The sequence below is a fragment of the Sardina pilchardus genome, chromosome 20, assembly GCF_963854185.1.
Source record: "Sardina pilchardus chromosome 20, fSarPil1.1, whole genome shotgun sequence".
In the NCBI taxonomy this organism is placed as follows: domain Eukaryota; kingdom Metazoa; phylum Chordata; class Actinopteri; order Clupeiformes; family Clupeidae; genus Sardina; species Sardina pilchardus.
Genome location: NC_085013.1, coordinates 16237434 through 16252655, shown reverse-complemented (window position 1 = coordinate 16252655; position 15222 = coordinate 16237434). Strand labels below are relative to the sequence as shown.

General features: G+C 42.3%; 1 protein-coding gene across 1 annotated transcript; it reads left to right on the top strand.

Annotated features, from left to right (window-relative positions):
- The first annotated feature begins 330 nt into the window (after positions 1 to 330).
- On the top strand, positions 331 to 15007 carry cenpf (centromere protein F). Its single transcript, XM_062522991.1, has 19 exons — positions 331 to 518; positions 852 to 1048; positions 1197 to 1309; positions 1421 to 1512; positions 1613 to 1847; positions 2462 to 2664; positions 2865 to 2990; positions 3143 to 3271; positions 3391 to 3513; positions 3670 to 3805; positions 4163 to 7533; positions 7878 to 9980; positions 10090 to 10233; positions 10394 to 10525; positions 10805 to 10966; positions 11258 to 11432; positions 11623 to 12072; positions 12365 to 12519; positions 14484 to 15007. Exons 1-19 carry the CDS (start codon positions 357 to 359, stop codon positions 14679 to 14681), a joined length of 8406 nt encoding a protein of 2801 aa, XP_062378975.1. The 5' UTR covers positions 331 to 356; the 3' UTR covers positions 14682 to 15007.
- The last annotated feature ends 215 nt before the right edge of the window (positions 15008 to 15222 follow it).

The window sequence follows — 15222 nt, the reverse complement described above, 5'->3', positions numbered from 1 at the left end:
TCAGTTGTTGTTTAATTAACTGTTTGTGTCTTTGTACAGAGAGGGTTGAAGTGGAGTAGCTAAGGTTGTTTGCATAGCTTTGCAAGAGGGATAACGTTACATTTGTTGCACAGTCCAGTGTCGAAAGTATCTCATTGCTAATGGTGTTTTACTTTGTTGACAGTAAAACGTCCACTTGGAAATCATATTTTAGATATTAATGTTCGAACGTAAATATAACTAATCAAATGCTTCTGGATGTTCGCAACTGATGCCATCATAATAATAACTGTGTTTTCATAGCTTGAATTGGCGTGATGTTTTGTGTGCTTGTCTGCAGACTATGCTGGTGTAAGTAGAGTATAATTTGAATAAAAATGAGTTGGGCTTTGGAAGAGTGGAAGGATGGTCTTTCTGGAAAAGCCCTTCAGAAGATCCAAGAGTTTGAGAGTCAGTTGGACAAACTGAAGAAGGAACGACAACAGAAACAGTTCCAGTTGGAATCATTGGAAGCAGCCCTTCAGAAACAGAAGCAGAAGGTTGGTCCATTTCCCTGTCATTCAGAATACCTATTACAGATTTCAGATTCTGCTAATGGTTTTGTGTGGACCATAGACTGTAAGAAGGTGTAGAGTTTACTGCTATCTCAGCAAACTAGTGATGTCACAACTAGATAGGCCTACCATAAAGATTATGAGACATGGGGCAACCTTTTTGAGCAGTATTGTTGTTCTGGCATGTTTCCAATGATATTGGGCAAGAATTTCTTTTTTCATTGATATTTGGCAGCACAATTTTATCAGGAGGGTTTTGACAATATTCCCATCAGAATATTAGGAGTGTGACATATCTTTTTTTTTTGCGTTCATTAGTTTGACTCTGAAAAAAGTGAAGCTGCTGCTATCAAGAGGGAGAATCAGTCATTAGTTGAGTCATGTGACAACCTGGAGAAGGCTAGGCTGAAACTCAGCCATGATTTCCAAGTCAAGGAGCAGCAGGTGAATTTCCTGGAAGGTCAGCTGAACACCAGCAGGAAACAAATCGAAAGACTGGAACAAGAGCTCAAAAAGTGAGTGAGCATGCAAGTGTTATATTAGTGTTTTGCATTAATGTGTTTATTTCAAAATAATGATGCTGATCATTTCTAAAATGTACTTTGTTTCATATTTGTTTAGTACTTTTTCCTGAACATATTTATGTGTGTGTTTGCTTTACAGGTACAAAAATGAACTGGATAGGTCTCAGAGCTCCAACAGCAGTGAGCTACAGCCATACAGTACTCCACAGAAGACCTTTGTTGCCCCTGCTACTCCAAGCTATAGGCAACATGGTACAGTTCTATATCCAACTTCATGATTCCTTGCTTGGGTGCATAATCAAATTACTAATGAGAGTTGCAACTTGAGAAAGAAATTGATTTGTGTTTGTATTTCTCTTACAGAGTCAAGGTTTGATGACCTTCAGGAAAAATACAGCCATGAAGTTGAGGAAAGGAAAAGACTAGAAGCTGAGCTCAAGGTCCTACAAGTCAAAGTAAGGTCCAGAGCATGATTTCATTCTGAAAGGGTAAGCAATGGTCTCCATTGTTACCATGACTCATCTTGAATGTTTCTTTTGTTTGTGAATCTTGAAGCTGCTGAACCAGTCGTCCGTCAGTCACAAGGATATTGCACGGCAGCAGACTGGTTCCTCCATATTCCCATGGCAACAGGAGCAGACACCCTCCAAAAGGAGAAACGCTGCGGCCAGCACAATGTGGAACGCAGAGGAAACCCCACTGCGGCAGAGCCAGCCGAGCTCGTTTATGACACAGGGAGACAGCACCGGAAACATCCAGCAAGCGGAGCAGTTCAAGGCACTGAATCAAGGTTTGTATGTCTCCTAGAAGTACTTACTTTATATTGTTGGCAAGAATGTAATGCATGTGCACAGACATTTGATCAAAGTGTTTCCAAACAAATAATCCTGAAGCTCTGCGAACACTGAAACAAGGCTACACTCATAAGTGATTTTATTTACAGAGGGCTTTTGAATTGTAAGACAAGTTAAATAAAATACTTTACTAATCCCAAAAGATCTTTGAGTGCCATAAACACACTTCCCTGTGCATGTAAACATAAGAAGTAAATGATAACAAAACAAAAAGACACTTGCGGCAGAAGAAATAAGATGAAGTATTCAAAGCCAGAACACAATGCTTCATATTTAGCCTAGTTTAATAGGAAAGCACATAATTTCAACATTTTTGTAAGATGGCTATGTGAATTATGCTGGTTATGTTTTTTGAATGCTGTGTGCCTGCGTGACTTTGTAAATACCTTTTACCCTACTTGTGCTTTGATCTGAGCAATGTTTTATCCTAGTGACACTTAAATTTAGAGAGTGCTGTAACTTCCATGGCCTCTCTTTTTGATGACTTAAAATACAATATTGGGCGTGTTCATTGTATGACTGGAATTGTTCATTTGACATTTTTTTACAGATCTTAAAATTAAAGTCACTGAGCTGGAGCACCGTCTTCAGACACAGGAGAGGGACATCAAGAATCAGATGAATAAGTTTAACGAGACACAAAGTCAGCTGGACAAGGCCAAAAAGGACCTTGCCGAGAAGGAGAGGGCCCTGACTAAGTCAAAGGATGACTTGGCTAAAATGACCACACAACATGAGCAGGCTGTGGCAAAGGTAAGAATAGAAAATACATATTTACTCTAACTGGATTTTATATTTGTATGATATTCTTTTTCATTTGACCATGGTTCCAAATGTACACAAAATGAATGCGTATTGTACTGAATATGATTATATAGGCCTATGTACATGGTCTAAATAGCGCTGGATGATTTAAAGAAATTTCCTATGTATTGTGAATATGTTCATTTTAGTGTACATCAGTGGAACAGAAATTGAAGCAGGTGACTGAAGAGATGAACTGCCAAAGGCACAACTCTGATAGCACACGGCGGGTCCTGGAGCAGAAGATCAAAGATCAGGAGAAAGAGTCTCAAAAGGTAATGGCTTAGTTGCTTAGTCATTACATAATTATTGCTAATGGTTTTTGGTTTTCTTGCATGGGAAATGTCTTGGATTAGATGCATATTTTAACTGTTGTTGTGTTTGTTTGTTTTTGTTTTGTTTTTTTCTCCTCATTACCATTTGACAGGAACTTGCTCACCTGCAAAGCTCCCATCAAGCTCTGGATACGCAGTTCAACCAATCAAAGACTAAAATGAGCCAGGAGATCCAGCAAGCGAAGAAAGAATGCAACATGTTGCAATCGGAAGTTGATAAGGTACTAAACTAACTAACTAACTTTGATCTCCAGATGAAAATGCAACCTGACATGTCATTACAGTGAATTGCTTATGCATTGACATCCAACCTCAAGCATAACATTTTGCTTTTCTGAAGGTAACTGCACTAAAGAATCGCTTGGAGAAAGATCTGGAAGAACTGAAACAGAGGCTCTTCAAATCTGAGCAGGGATTCCAGGCTAGTCAAACAAAGGAAATGGAGCTTAAGAAGAAATGTGATGTATGTATTTATCCTGCCTGTGAAATTATTTTCATCCATTATTGTTTTATACCCGATACATTTTAATTTGCATGAAGGCAAATGCCCATGGTCTTGGTGTCATTCTTTATCTTACGTCTATCTCTATCTATCTATCCATCTATCTATCTGTCATAGGAGATGCAAAGAGAGCACAACAACCTCAGCAGTCAACTGCAACAAGGAACCAAAAGACTGAATCAGCTTGAAGAAGAACGCAAAAGTAGTGAACAGAGCCTTAAGCAGAGCCGTAACATGGCGGAAGACTTAAAAGGTAGGGTGTGTCTAAATTAGTGGGTGGGTCTGTTAATGTTCATTATCAGATTGCTCAAGTGATATGTCATTGTAGAGCTGGTAATGGTGAAGATAAGAAGAGTTCATTTGCAAAAAAAACAGACTCCAACTTGCATTTTTCCATGTATGTAATCTATGTAATTTAAGTGAACTTCATATTTAGTCATGATAGTATTATGGACCTTTTTTTTGTGTGTGTGTATTTATTGAGGTAGATTCACATTTTGTCCTTTTCACACGTTGGTTCCAGTCAACCTTAATTCCACCAGCAGTATATTGAGATCAATAGTTAATAAACACATTGAAATTAATCTGTCCAACCTGTTTTGTTCCACAGCCAAAACTGAAGGTCAGACTGAAGAACTGAAAGCCCTTAACAAAAAACTAGAGTGTCAAAGTCAGTCCAGTTCTCAAGACATTGACGACCTTAAAAAATCTCTCAGTGCTCTGGAGGCAAAGGAAAAGTCATGTCAAGAAGACTTGAACAAGCAGAAGTTAGAAGTTGAGCAGCAACAGAATAAACTTCAGGGACTAGAGAGAGAGAAGCATGATCTTCAAATGACCACAGAAGCCAAGAAAAATGAAATTGAGGAGGTGAAGCGGGAATATGAAAAGATTGTAGAGTGGAAAAATGAAAAGGCTAATTTGATTGAAAATGTAGAATCAGATCGTAACACAATGCAAAGCAAAATCGATGAATTGGAAAAAAACTCAGTGACATTGGATGATGCAAACAAATGTCTCCAGCAAAAACTCCAAGATCTAGACCGAGAGAAGCAGACTCAGATTGACTCCCTCAAAGGTGAACTTCTCAACAAGTGCATGGAACTTGAAGAGAAGAGTTGCAAGTATGATGAAATGGTTCAGAAATACAACGAGGCCAATCAGAAGCATGCCAAGGATGCTGAGAATACTATGGTGCAGATAAAAATGCTCCAGGACCAAGTGAAGGATCTGGAAATGAAACTTCAAGTGGAGATTAACAAGACTGAGAGGATGGAACAGTCTCATGGTGAACTGCTGACTCAGTATGAAAACGCCTGTGACTTGGCCAAATCTAAGGACTCCATCATCGAGCTTAATCAAAATGAAATCGCCCACCTCCAAGAGAATGCATCGCATTCAAATGCCGAGCAGGAGCAGCTGTTAGCAAGGTTTGAGGAGGAAAAGAGCACTCTGATGAAGGAGTGTGAGGAGAACCTGGTTGCAAAAGCCAGTGAAGCAGAGCAAGCAAAGCTGAACTTGATGAAATGTGAACAGGACATTCTGTTTTTGCAGGATCAAGTCACCTCACTTGAATCTGCTCTGAAATTCCAGAAAGGTTTGAGCACAGAATTGCAGACAAAACATGCAGGTCTTCTTGAAATAAACAAAGATCTTACACAGAAGATTTCTGAGGCTGAAAAGAGGGAGGAAGAGCTTTTGAATGAGGTGAAGGCCCTGACTGACCAGATTAAGTCCCTTGGTGCCCTCCGAGATCAATGCACTGAATTTGCTGCTGCTGCAGAAGAGAGCAAACTAGCATTAGAGAATCTACAAGAAACCCACAAACAGACTGTAGAGGAATTACAGATTCAAAAGACAAGAATGGAGAAATTTGAAATTCAAATCAGTGTGGTGGAAAATGACATCATCAATCTAGAGCGGGAAAAGGCTGAGTTGACAGAGAACTTCAAAAGGGTAGAAACAGAAAAGGATGATCTGTCTGCAATGTATCAGACCATGTCAGAAGCTCACAATGCTATTTGCGAGGAAAAAGATGATCTACAAAATCGTATTTCAGAAATATCAGCAGAGCTTACAGAGAAAGTAGGAATGCTTGAGACTCTAAAAAATGACCTTCAGGCTTCGAATGTGTTTTGTGTTGAGCTGAAGAGCAATGTTGAATCCCTTCAAAAACAGCATGATACTGTTGTAGATCTAAAGTCAAATTTGGAGAAGAGTTTGAAAGAGAAAATTGACAGGATTGGATCCCTGGAGGCAGATATTAAAGAACGCTCTGAAAAGTTCACAGAAGCAGCTGAAGCTCATGTTGCTGAAATGGAAAAACATCTTCAAAAGCACAAGAATTTGAAGGAAAAACTACATGTTGTTAAGGCTCAGCTCCAGAAAAAATGTCAGGAAGCTGCAGAAGTTGAGGACAAAATGACCAATTTGCTATCTGAGATGTCCAGGCTGAAGGAGGATCTTGTCGTAAGTAACTCCAAGCTCAAGGAAGTCAGTGAGGACAATGTAAGGATTAGTCAGGAGATGTCAAGTTGTAAACAGTCTGCACAGGAACTGCTCCAGACACATGCACAAGAACTGGAGACATTGAGAGTGTCTTTGGATACAGCTAAGAGCAACGAAGAAAGTAAACATGTTGAGATTCAGAAACTTAAAGACCAATTGTGTGAGGCAGATCTGGAGAGGTCTAAGGCATCTGATGCACTGAAAGAGAAGAACATAAGTATGAACAAAATCAAAGTCCAGCTTGAAATGCTCCAGATGGACTTGGAGGATAACGAGGCTTGCATTACTTCATATGACTCCCAGATGGAAGAGCTTAAAGGCAGCATTAGTGTTCTTGAGGAAAAGCTTGATAAAAGTGAAGCTGAAAGATCCAACCTCGAAGTGGCACTGACCAGTGTTCAAGAGCAGCTATCAACAAAAACCACTGAGATCGTACAATTGACTGCAAACTTGGAAGATACCTACAAACAGCAACACAATAATTCAGCATTGACCTCTGAATTACAGTCTCTGCAAATGGCAAATGAAAATCTCAAGACTGCCTTGGAGGCAGAAGTATGTAAACACAAGAATATTGAGACAATCCATAACAGTCTGACTGAACAAAAGCACAAAGTAGAAAAAGATCTGCTGGAACTTCAAAGGGAGTACCAGAATGCTCTTGAGGAGATGGATTCATTAAAGCAGAAGAATGACTGTCTTCAAGAAGTTATCCAAAATCTCACAGATGAATCACAGACCCTCAGAACAACCCAAGAACAAGCAAGACAACAGATGGAGAATGCATTGGGAAAAAGTAAAGAGTTTCAAGAAGAGCACACAAAACTCTCTCAACATCTTGTCATTTTGCAGAAGGAGCAATCTCTATTCAGTGACCAGTACAACCAGCTACAGTCTCAAGTGGTAGAACAACAGTCACTTATTGAACAGCTTAGAGAGAATAAGAGCCGAGATCAGTCACTGAGTTCTAAAGTTGCAATCCAACAGGGGTATGCTGAGGAAGAAAACTGTGTATCCTGGCAGTCTGAGAATTTGGAGACAAGTATTCCTATTGACGACAGTTTTCCCACACTGATCAGTACATCTCATAAGAATTTAGAAACTGAATCTAATGCTCTTGAAAGTTTGGAGTCAGGGAGTGAGGAGGATGACCATGGTTCAGTTGAAGAACAGTTGCAGCTAAAGTCACAAGAACTAGAGGAACTTTCCAATACCTTTGAAGAGGCTGTCCGAACCCTTGAGGAGCAAAGAGAGGTTCAGCTGGAACAGCTCAGATGTCAGCATACTGCTCAGCTAAAGAACTTGGAGCAAAAAATGGACAGTGTCAAACTTGACATGGAGGCAAAACTTGTAGACGAAAGGCAGCACACTGAGATGTTGTCCTCACAACTAGAGGTGGCCAGACAACAAATAGAAGAACTAAACCTTGCCTCGCAGTCTCTGCTTCCAGATGACCACCAGGGCAATGTCTCACAGGTAAGCCACATGTGGCCCTTTTCCACTATGGGGTAAAACTCCGGTGTCTGGGGTTAAGCCTCAGACTTTTTCTATTTCCATGATTGAGGCCGGACCGGGGCCACGTCTTCAGGTCGGCCCCGGAATTGGGTAGGGCTTTAGGGTTGCCTAGCAACAGATGTGACCGCTTATATTTGTGAAGGAAAAACAACCTACAGATATGTAAATACTTTGAATTAAGGATACTACTTCTTAAAATGATATGACTTGTTGAAAAGAGTTGTGAGACTTTCTCATAGTAAATAGTGTGCCATGGGAAGGTTAGATATGTTATTAACTTTATCTTTTAAATCCTTTCATCACAGACAGCCACAGCAGATGCCTCTTCAACAGGGATGATGGAGGAATGTCCTAAGGAGGAGGAGTTTGATGATGGAGAATTCTTTGATGCTCCAGGTTCTCTGGATGAAGCCACCACTCCAGAGACAGTGGATGACTATGCTGGAGAACCCTTCACTGACTATGTTTCAGATAGCCCTAAAGAACAAGGAATCTCGCCAGTGGAACTACAGGCAAATCAGGATACAATTAAAAGGCAAGAAGGCGATCTGCAGGAGCTGCATGCTCAATATGAACTTTTAACCACTGAGATGGCTATGCGAAAAGATTTGTGTAAGGAGATGGAGAACAAGGTCCATGAATTGACTAAGGAAAATTCAGAGTCCCTTGATAAGTTGGCCTCTGCCATTGGGGAGAAACAGGTGCTTAGGTCTCAGGTAGAGGCCATGACTGAAGAGATCAGCTCGTTGACGCTGCAGCTACAAACCTCAAGTTCTCAACTCTCAGATGTACTTGAGATGCTGGAGAATTTAGAACACGCTAAAGGTGGCTGGGATGAGAAATTCCTCCAGATTGAGAGTGAACTGAAAAGAACCAGGTCGGAGAAGGCCAACTTGGAGAAACACATTTTGTCCATGGAGGTTGATCTTGAGAGCATGCAGGAGCAGATGCAGAAATTAGAGACTGAACTTGAGTCAAGCAGAAAAGCTAACGTTTCTCTTGAACAAGAACTGAATAAAGCAGTGACTGAAAGAGGGCAGTTAAAGCAAGAGCTCTTTTCATGTTCAGAGGAGAGGGAGAGTGAAAGTCAGTCCCTCCTGAAGTTGAAGGAAAAAGCTGACATTTTGGAAAAGAACAATCTAGATGCAAGAGAATTGATAAAAATACTTGAAGAGGACATTCATACAGGAAAGAAACAGTTAGAGGAGGCTTCCAACAAAATTGATATCCTTGTCAAAGAAAAAGAACAATTGTTAGAAGAGGTGCAGTTAATAGAGCAAAATATTGCAACCCTCAAAGAAGAGAAAACTGAAATGGTTACAGAATTTAGGCAGCTGAAAGATGGAGAGAACACTGTTCTTAGAGAATCTGAGAGCATGGTATCAAAAATCGATTGCTTGCGGGAAGAGAACTCAAAACTTTCTCAGTCCCTCGAGTCTTCCCTCTTGGAGAAAGGGGAAATTGCCTCACGATTGAACTCCACTCAAGAAGAGGTGGCCCAAATGAGATCTGGAATTGAGAAACTAAAGGTTCGCATCGAGTCTGATGAACGGAAGAAGAACCACATGAGTCAGCTCCTGAAAGCTGCCCAGAGGAAAGCTGACACACTGCAGGACAACATTGAAAAGCTTGAGAGGGAACGTGAGATTTCTGACCAAAACCTTGAGGAAGCAGTGCTGCAGGCAGAAACTGCTAAAGAAGAACTTGAAGAGCTTGAAGCTGAGAAGGCAACTCTTTCTGCAAAAATCGATGAAATGGCCAAGAATCTGAGCAACCTTCAAGAAGAGAAGGACAGACTTGAAAAAGAGCTCCTCCAAAGAATTGAAGAAATGAAGGCCTCCATGCATGAAGTGTCTCAGAAGCTTATTAGTGCTGAACAAGCCAATAAAGATGCGGAGGTCAACAAGGAGACTATTGTTGGCGAGCTCCAGTCCAGACTTGGTGCCACTGAGGGCGAACTTCAGACCTGCAGAAATGAGCTTGAAACGACACAGCTCAAAGAGCAGGATGCAACCAGTCAACTTTTGACTTTACAAACCGCAAACAAGGAACTTGAACAGAGACTCCATAATGCTGAAGAGCTGCAGGCCAGCCTACACTCAGTGAACCAATCTCTCCAGAATGACTTTGCATTCAGACAACAGGAGATTAGCGAGAGGGAGGAAGAGACAGAAAAACTGAGCTCTCAACTTGCAGAGTTGCGGGGGCTGGTGGATGAGCAGCTACAGTGGGAAGAAGAGAGGGAGCAGCTGAAGGCTGTCGCCGAAGAGTTGGAGGAAAAGGTACAGGCAGAGGCTGCTAAGAACGAGACACTGCGGATCAATGCCACCTCCCTCCAAAACAACGTTGATCAACTGGAAACCCAACTAGAAGCTGCAAAGGTGATGAATACAGAGCTCACTGAAAAGGTGTGTATGACACAAAATGTACAATTACTTTTCAAAATGTACTTTACTTGTCATGAGTTTTCATTTGCTTTATATTTTCTAAAGTGCTTATTTGTATGTTGCCTTTTAGATAAATGCATTACAAGAAAGCAACTTGAATCTTCAGAACCAACTTGAGAATGCAGGCAGTGCAGCGAAAGATGTTTTTCAGCAAAACCTAAACTCACTCAACATTCAACTTCAAGAGAGTCAGAGGGATGCGCTGAACTATAAAGTAAGAATTTAATTGCTTTCTTTTTAGAGTCTGGCTTTGTGTTTATATCTGTCCTGTGTTGTTTGTTTTCCCAAATGATTTGCTTTTCAGAAGTGATATGTGTGTTACTGCAGTGTTGGTCTTGTTCCATTTATATAGAACTTTTTTTGTCTTTGTTCAGCTATCCTTAGAAACATTGGCAGGGGAGAAGGAGGAACTGGCCAAAAACCTATCGGGAATACAGGAAAGTCTAGTTGAAATGAAGGAGAGGGAAATCAGACAGGAAGATGCCCTGAAACAGGCTCAGCAACAGGCAAGCAACCAAGTGTTTTGTTGTTGTTATTGTTGTTGTTGCATTTTACACATCAGTTTTTAGGCACATGCAGTACACCCTCCATATTTTTCAACACATAATCTCCATACGTATGTAATATGTACAATATATTTCTGTATGATGTTTAGCCTATGTTTGCATTTCTATTGTCAAATGTATTTGCCACTGACTGTGACAATGTACAAGATTAAACTGCTTTTTAGTTGTTTCAATCAATGGCACATGCCATTTGACCTGAATCTGAACTGTCTCGTGCAGCACGTGGAGGAGCTGAGGGCCGCGAGGGAGGAGATGGCGGCAGCCGAGAGCAAGGCCACGGAGCTCTTATCTGACACCAGCAGCCTGCGGGCCAGGGAGCAGGAGCTGACATCTGCCTTGGCAGCACTGCAGAGTCAACATGACCTGTGCAAACCCACTCAGGTGAGCACAGCCACCTCATAGCAGAGAAAGCCTGGTGACATGGCTGAATATAATGTGTCTGTGTGTGGCTGTTCTTAAGGCGCAATCTGATTGAAGAATTACAATTCATATTTGTACTCTGCTAATCAAATCTCCATAGCTTCAAATACTGCATTTTCTATCTGTGAATAGAAGGGAACAATCAAGTGACGCTTTTATGAAAGTGTGTTGGTGGTTAGATTGTTTTGCATTTATCCTTTCTTTCTGCCAGTCATGAAGTTCACCTAGTGCATTTATGCTACTTTCTGATAGGATGAGCTGAACTCAAAAATAGCTAAGCTGTCCAATGAGAGAGACGGCATCCTCAGCAAGATGAACCTGTGGATGAAGTCATGCAAGCAGCTTGAGAGTGAGAAGCAAGCCCTGGTGGAGGAGAACCAGAGACAGGGAGAGGTCATCACAGGCCTGAGGGACTCACAGAAACAAGGTAGAGCCTGATGAACTATCAAGATGGCTAATAGTAGATTGGTCGAGCTTTTATCAGAAAAAAGAATGAAGAAATTCACTTGAGCTGAAATGTTACAAAATGTATCCATAAACTGTGATTTTATAATTGGTAAGTTATGTTAAGTGAAATGAAAGCTTCATGATTTGCAATCTGTTTGCGATTATTTTAGCCGTTGACAGTGACAGTAGTGATGAAGACCTGAAGGCTGAGCTGGAGGAGCTGAAGGAGGCTCTGGAGGAGAAGACCAAGGAGGCAGACGAGAGCATGGACCGCTACTGCAGCCTGATGGTCAAAGTGCACAAGCTGGAGGAGGCCAATGAGAGCCTCCAGAACAAACTCAAGCAGCTCACCAGCAAGACCAGGAAGTCTACATCAGCCAGCGCCACCCAAGCAGAGGCCAGTAAGAGCAGCGACACGGAGAACACCATGCCCACTGCCAGAAAGGACCCGGATGGACAAGCCTCAACGAAGAGGTCCTGGGCACTGGCCGAGACCCCGGTCAAGGCTCATGAGGCCCTGGAGAACCTCGCCAAGAGACTGAGGGCGGGAGCAACACCCCAGCCTCGCCAGGAGGAGGAGCCATTTAGCCCTGAGGGACTTCCTGACCGTGTAATGAAAGGTGCGGGAATTTTAACTGATTTGGAGCAACCCTGTTGTGGCATCAGGTCATGTTCTTTTGAAATGTTGCTCAAAAATATCTTCCTATACAGCTTAATCCATATTTGTAACGAGAAAGTCATTGCAACGTATTAGTCGTGTTCTGTATAAATAGCATGAGGATGAAAGATTACATCAGTACTCGGGAATCCTGCTGTATATTCAGGAGGAAGTTGCTCTTTGAACAGTTGTGTGTCTTAAATAGATATTTGTGTTGTCCCTCTCACTCACTGTCTGTTGTTGTGACTTCTCAGGCTTTGCCGACATCCCCAAGGGTGAGATGAGTCCCTTTATCGTGCGCCGGACGGCGGTGCAGAGGTGCAGCCCGCGGCTGGCTGCCCAGAGGTCTCTGGCCGACCCCTCCACATGTGGCCCAAAACCACCAGCAGAGGACAGCAGTTCACAGGAAGTGAGTATTGCGTGCGCGCGCGCGCACACACACACACAATGTCTCTCTCTCTCTCTCTCGACCACCTTGGCTTTGCATTTCGCGCTGGCGTTTAAAGCCTCAGCATCGCAGTCTTAGCACGTTCACAATTGTGTGAAAGCCCCTAATTCTACACTGTTAACTCCCTTAAGAAGCACGTGTCCTTTTATTTACAGATCAATGAGATGCATTTGATGCACATAATTTGTAGATTTGACCCATCCTCACGCACGCACACTCCCACTCCCGTCAGTGCCGGGAGTTGCACCTTGTGATGTGTTAGATAGTCTTAGTCGTGGGATGTCATTGCTAAGGAGAGCATTATCTGTGGTGCTTCGAGACAGCAAAGGCAGGGTGAGGCTTCTCCGTTCTGACTCGTTAGGTCATCTTAACCTGGGTCACTCTGCCTTTAGCTATCCCTCCGACTCAGAGACTCATGATGGAGATGGACTTACGGGGGGACTGAAATCATTAGTTCACAAGAAGCTTGCCAATATCAGGCTGACCTCTAGGTTTATTTCCCTGTGTGTGTGCGTTTGTTGCCGAGCTTTTCATTGAAGTCACGCTCCTATAATTCTCTTTTATTCTTTTTTTTCTAACCAGAGGAGATGGGGGGGGGGGGGGATTATGTGGGAAAACGTTCTCTCTTCTAGAGGGGAGGCTTCAGGTCTTTTTTAGAATCTACTGTTCTCTCCCTCTCTCCTCACTCACTCACTCACGCACGCCCTCACCCACACTCTCTTTCTCTCACACACACATACAACATACAAGTCTTTTCGAAATACCTGCGTTTTGGAACAGAATGGGGAGTTAACTCTGCAGAGAAAGTTATTTTTGTGCCCCCCTGTTGTGTAGGTCTCTTTCACACCTTCCCCACCTGACCCAAGCCGTTTTTCTCAAACATTTTGGTGGGTTTTGTTTTTCTTTTCTTTTCTTTTTTTATTTTAAGGGACCGAGTACAAGGGAACATCCATTGTAGAGCTTCAGTGTGGTGGAAATCGAAAAGTAAACCAGTACGAGTTCCCCCCTTTCACACGTGTTGACACAGAGAATAACTTAATCTCTTTGGGGTTTATGGCTTTCTGGGAAAGCATTGCTCAACGAGGCTGCTTAGATTAGACGGGGTCTCTGGCTCTCACCCGCTTGCGCTCCCCCACTTCATCTCCACCCCTTAATTGACCGGGCTCCACCAGGACCTTGTGTTGGCCAGGGGTGCTGTGTCGGCCCAAGTTCAGGCTTATCCATCAGGTTCGGTGAGGGCACGGTGGGTCAGGTTCACTCAGGCAGATGAGGCTCCTGGCTGTTTGGGTCAGGACCAATTTCAGACTTCTCTGCTGACGACCCCGGAACGTGCCAATTCCAGGAATCATTCAAGCGTTGCTAAGCTCCAGTCCCATTCTTCCCTAAGTGAATTTCCCATCGCTGAGTGGCACTCCATTCATAAAATGACTTCCTGCTCCATCTGGTTCATTCTAGTCTGAGTCATAGATGATTCCAGAATGGTTTCAATATAGCTTTTGGAAAGGTAACACACACGTATAGATAAGTGAGCAAAAAGGTAATATTGTGTAAATATTATGTAGTTTATGTAATATTGAGTCATATTATTGTATCTGATTTTAAAGTGCACATATACTCAAGACTACAAGAGTGTGTGTATAGACACTTTTATTTTTTCCTACTTGAAAAATGGTGAATCGCCACAATGTAAACATTGCTAAAACACTCTTCACTCATCTACCTCCTTCCAGCTACCTTCCCACTACCACACTTTGAGTAGTACATACAATATGTCTGCAGTCTCATCCTCCAGTAATGATTGAGGTCTCCTCTGCACTGGAGCTTGAATGTTGCTCTTCATTCTGTAAGTCGCTTTGGATGTAAACAAAAAGAAAATGTAAAAGGATTTACAGACTAACTTCCCCATTTTCTCTTCATCTCTTCAGACTGGGGGTGTCTCCAGCATCCTGTCCTCCGTGACCAACAGTCCCAGGCCCAGGGGACCCGAGAGCCCTGCGGTCAGCGCAGAGCAGAGGAAGACCAGGCGCTCCAGCAGCTCCCGCAGAGCCTCCAGCCAGCACGGCCAACACCCAACACCAGCCACCCCTGCCAAACAGGACGACAACAACTGCCATGTGCAGTAATGTGCTGATCGTTGGTCTTTTGGACATGGGTGTTTGTTGTTCACATTCATATCATACTTTAACTCATCTCATTCACTCAAGTTTTTTACACTCCATGATAAGGCTTTTAATCACTCACCCTTTTTGTTCTATCACCTTTCAGTAAAATTGTATGTAATTTTGTCTTTTTTTTAACCCTGTTGATTTTAAAAACATCAAGTTGACTAGATGAACATAATTATTAGACACTGCTTTGTACAGATAGATGATGCTCTAATTCAATTTTGTAGATTTGTTAAATTTTGTACATCTTTTTTAAGTAAACATGTTAATAATTTCCAACAAAATAGTTTCTTGTTGTCTTTAGAGTTGTGTCACAGACACTTATAATGCGTAAAGTACTGGTCCTTTCCAACCCTGCCCTTTCTTGGTGGTATTTCATGAGCTGGGCTATCTCCCTTCACATACATGAGTAACCTCCTCCCTGATTCTTCACTCACTCACACATGCTCACACCACGTGCACTCTCATCTTGTTCACACTTCTGATTGTTATTTGCCGG

Bases quoted from the DNA above. Each gene is read 5' to 3' on its own strand.
- cenpf (XM_062522991.1), top strand. From the start codon at position 357: ATGAGTTGGGCTTTGGAAGAGTGGAAGGATGGTCTTTCTGGAAAAGCC. The intron at 519-851 runs GTTGGTCCATTT...TGCGTTCATTAG, and splicing joins TTCAGAAACAGAAGCAGAAG to TTTGACTCTGAAAAAAGTGA. The intron at 3,806-4,162 runs GTAGGGTGTGTC...TTTGTTCCACAG, and splicing joins CATGGCGGAAGACTTAAAAG to CCAAAACTGAAGGTCAGACT.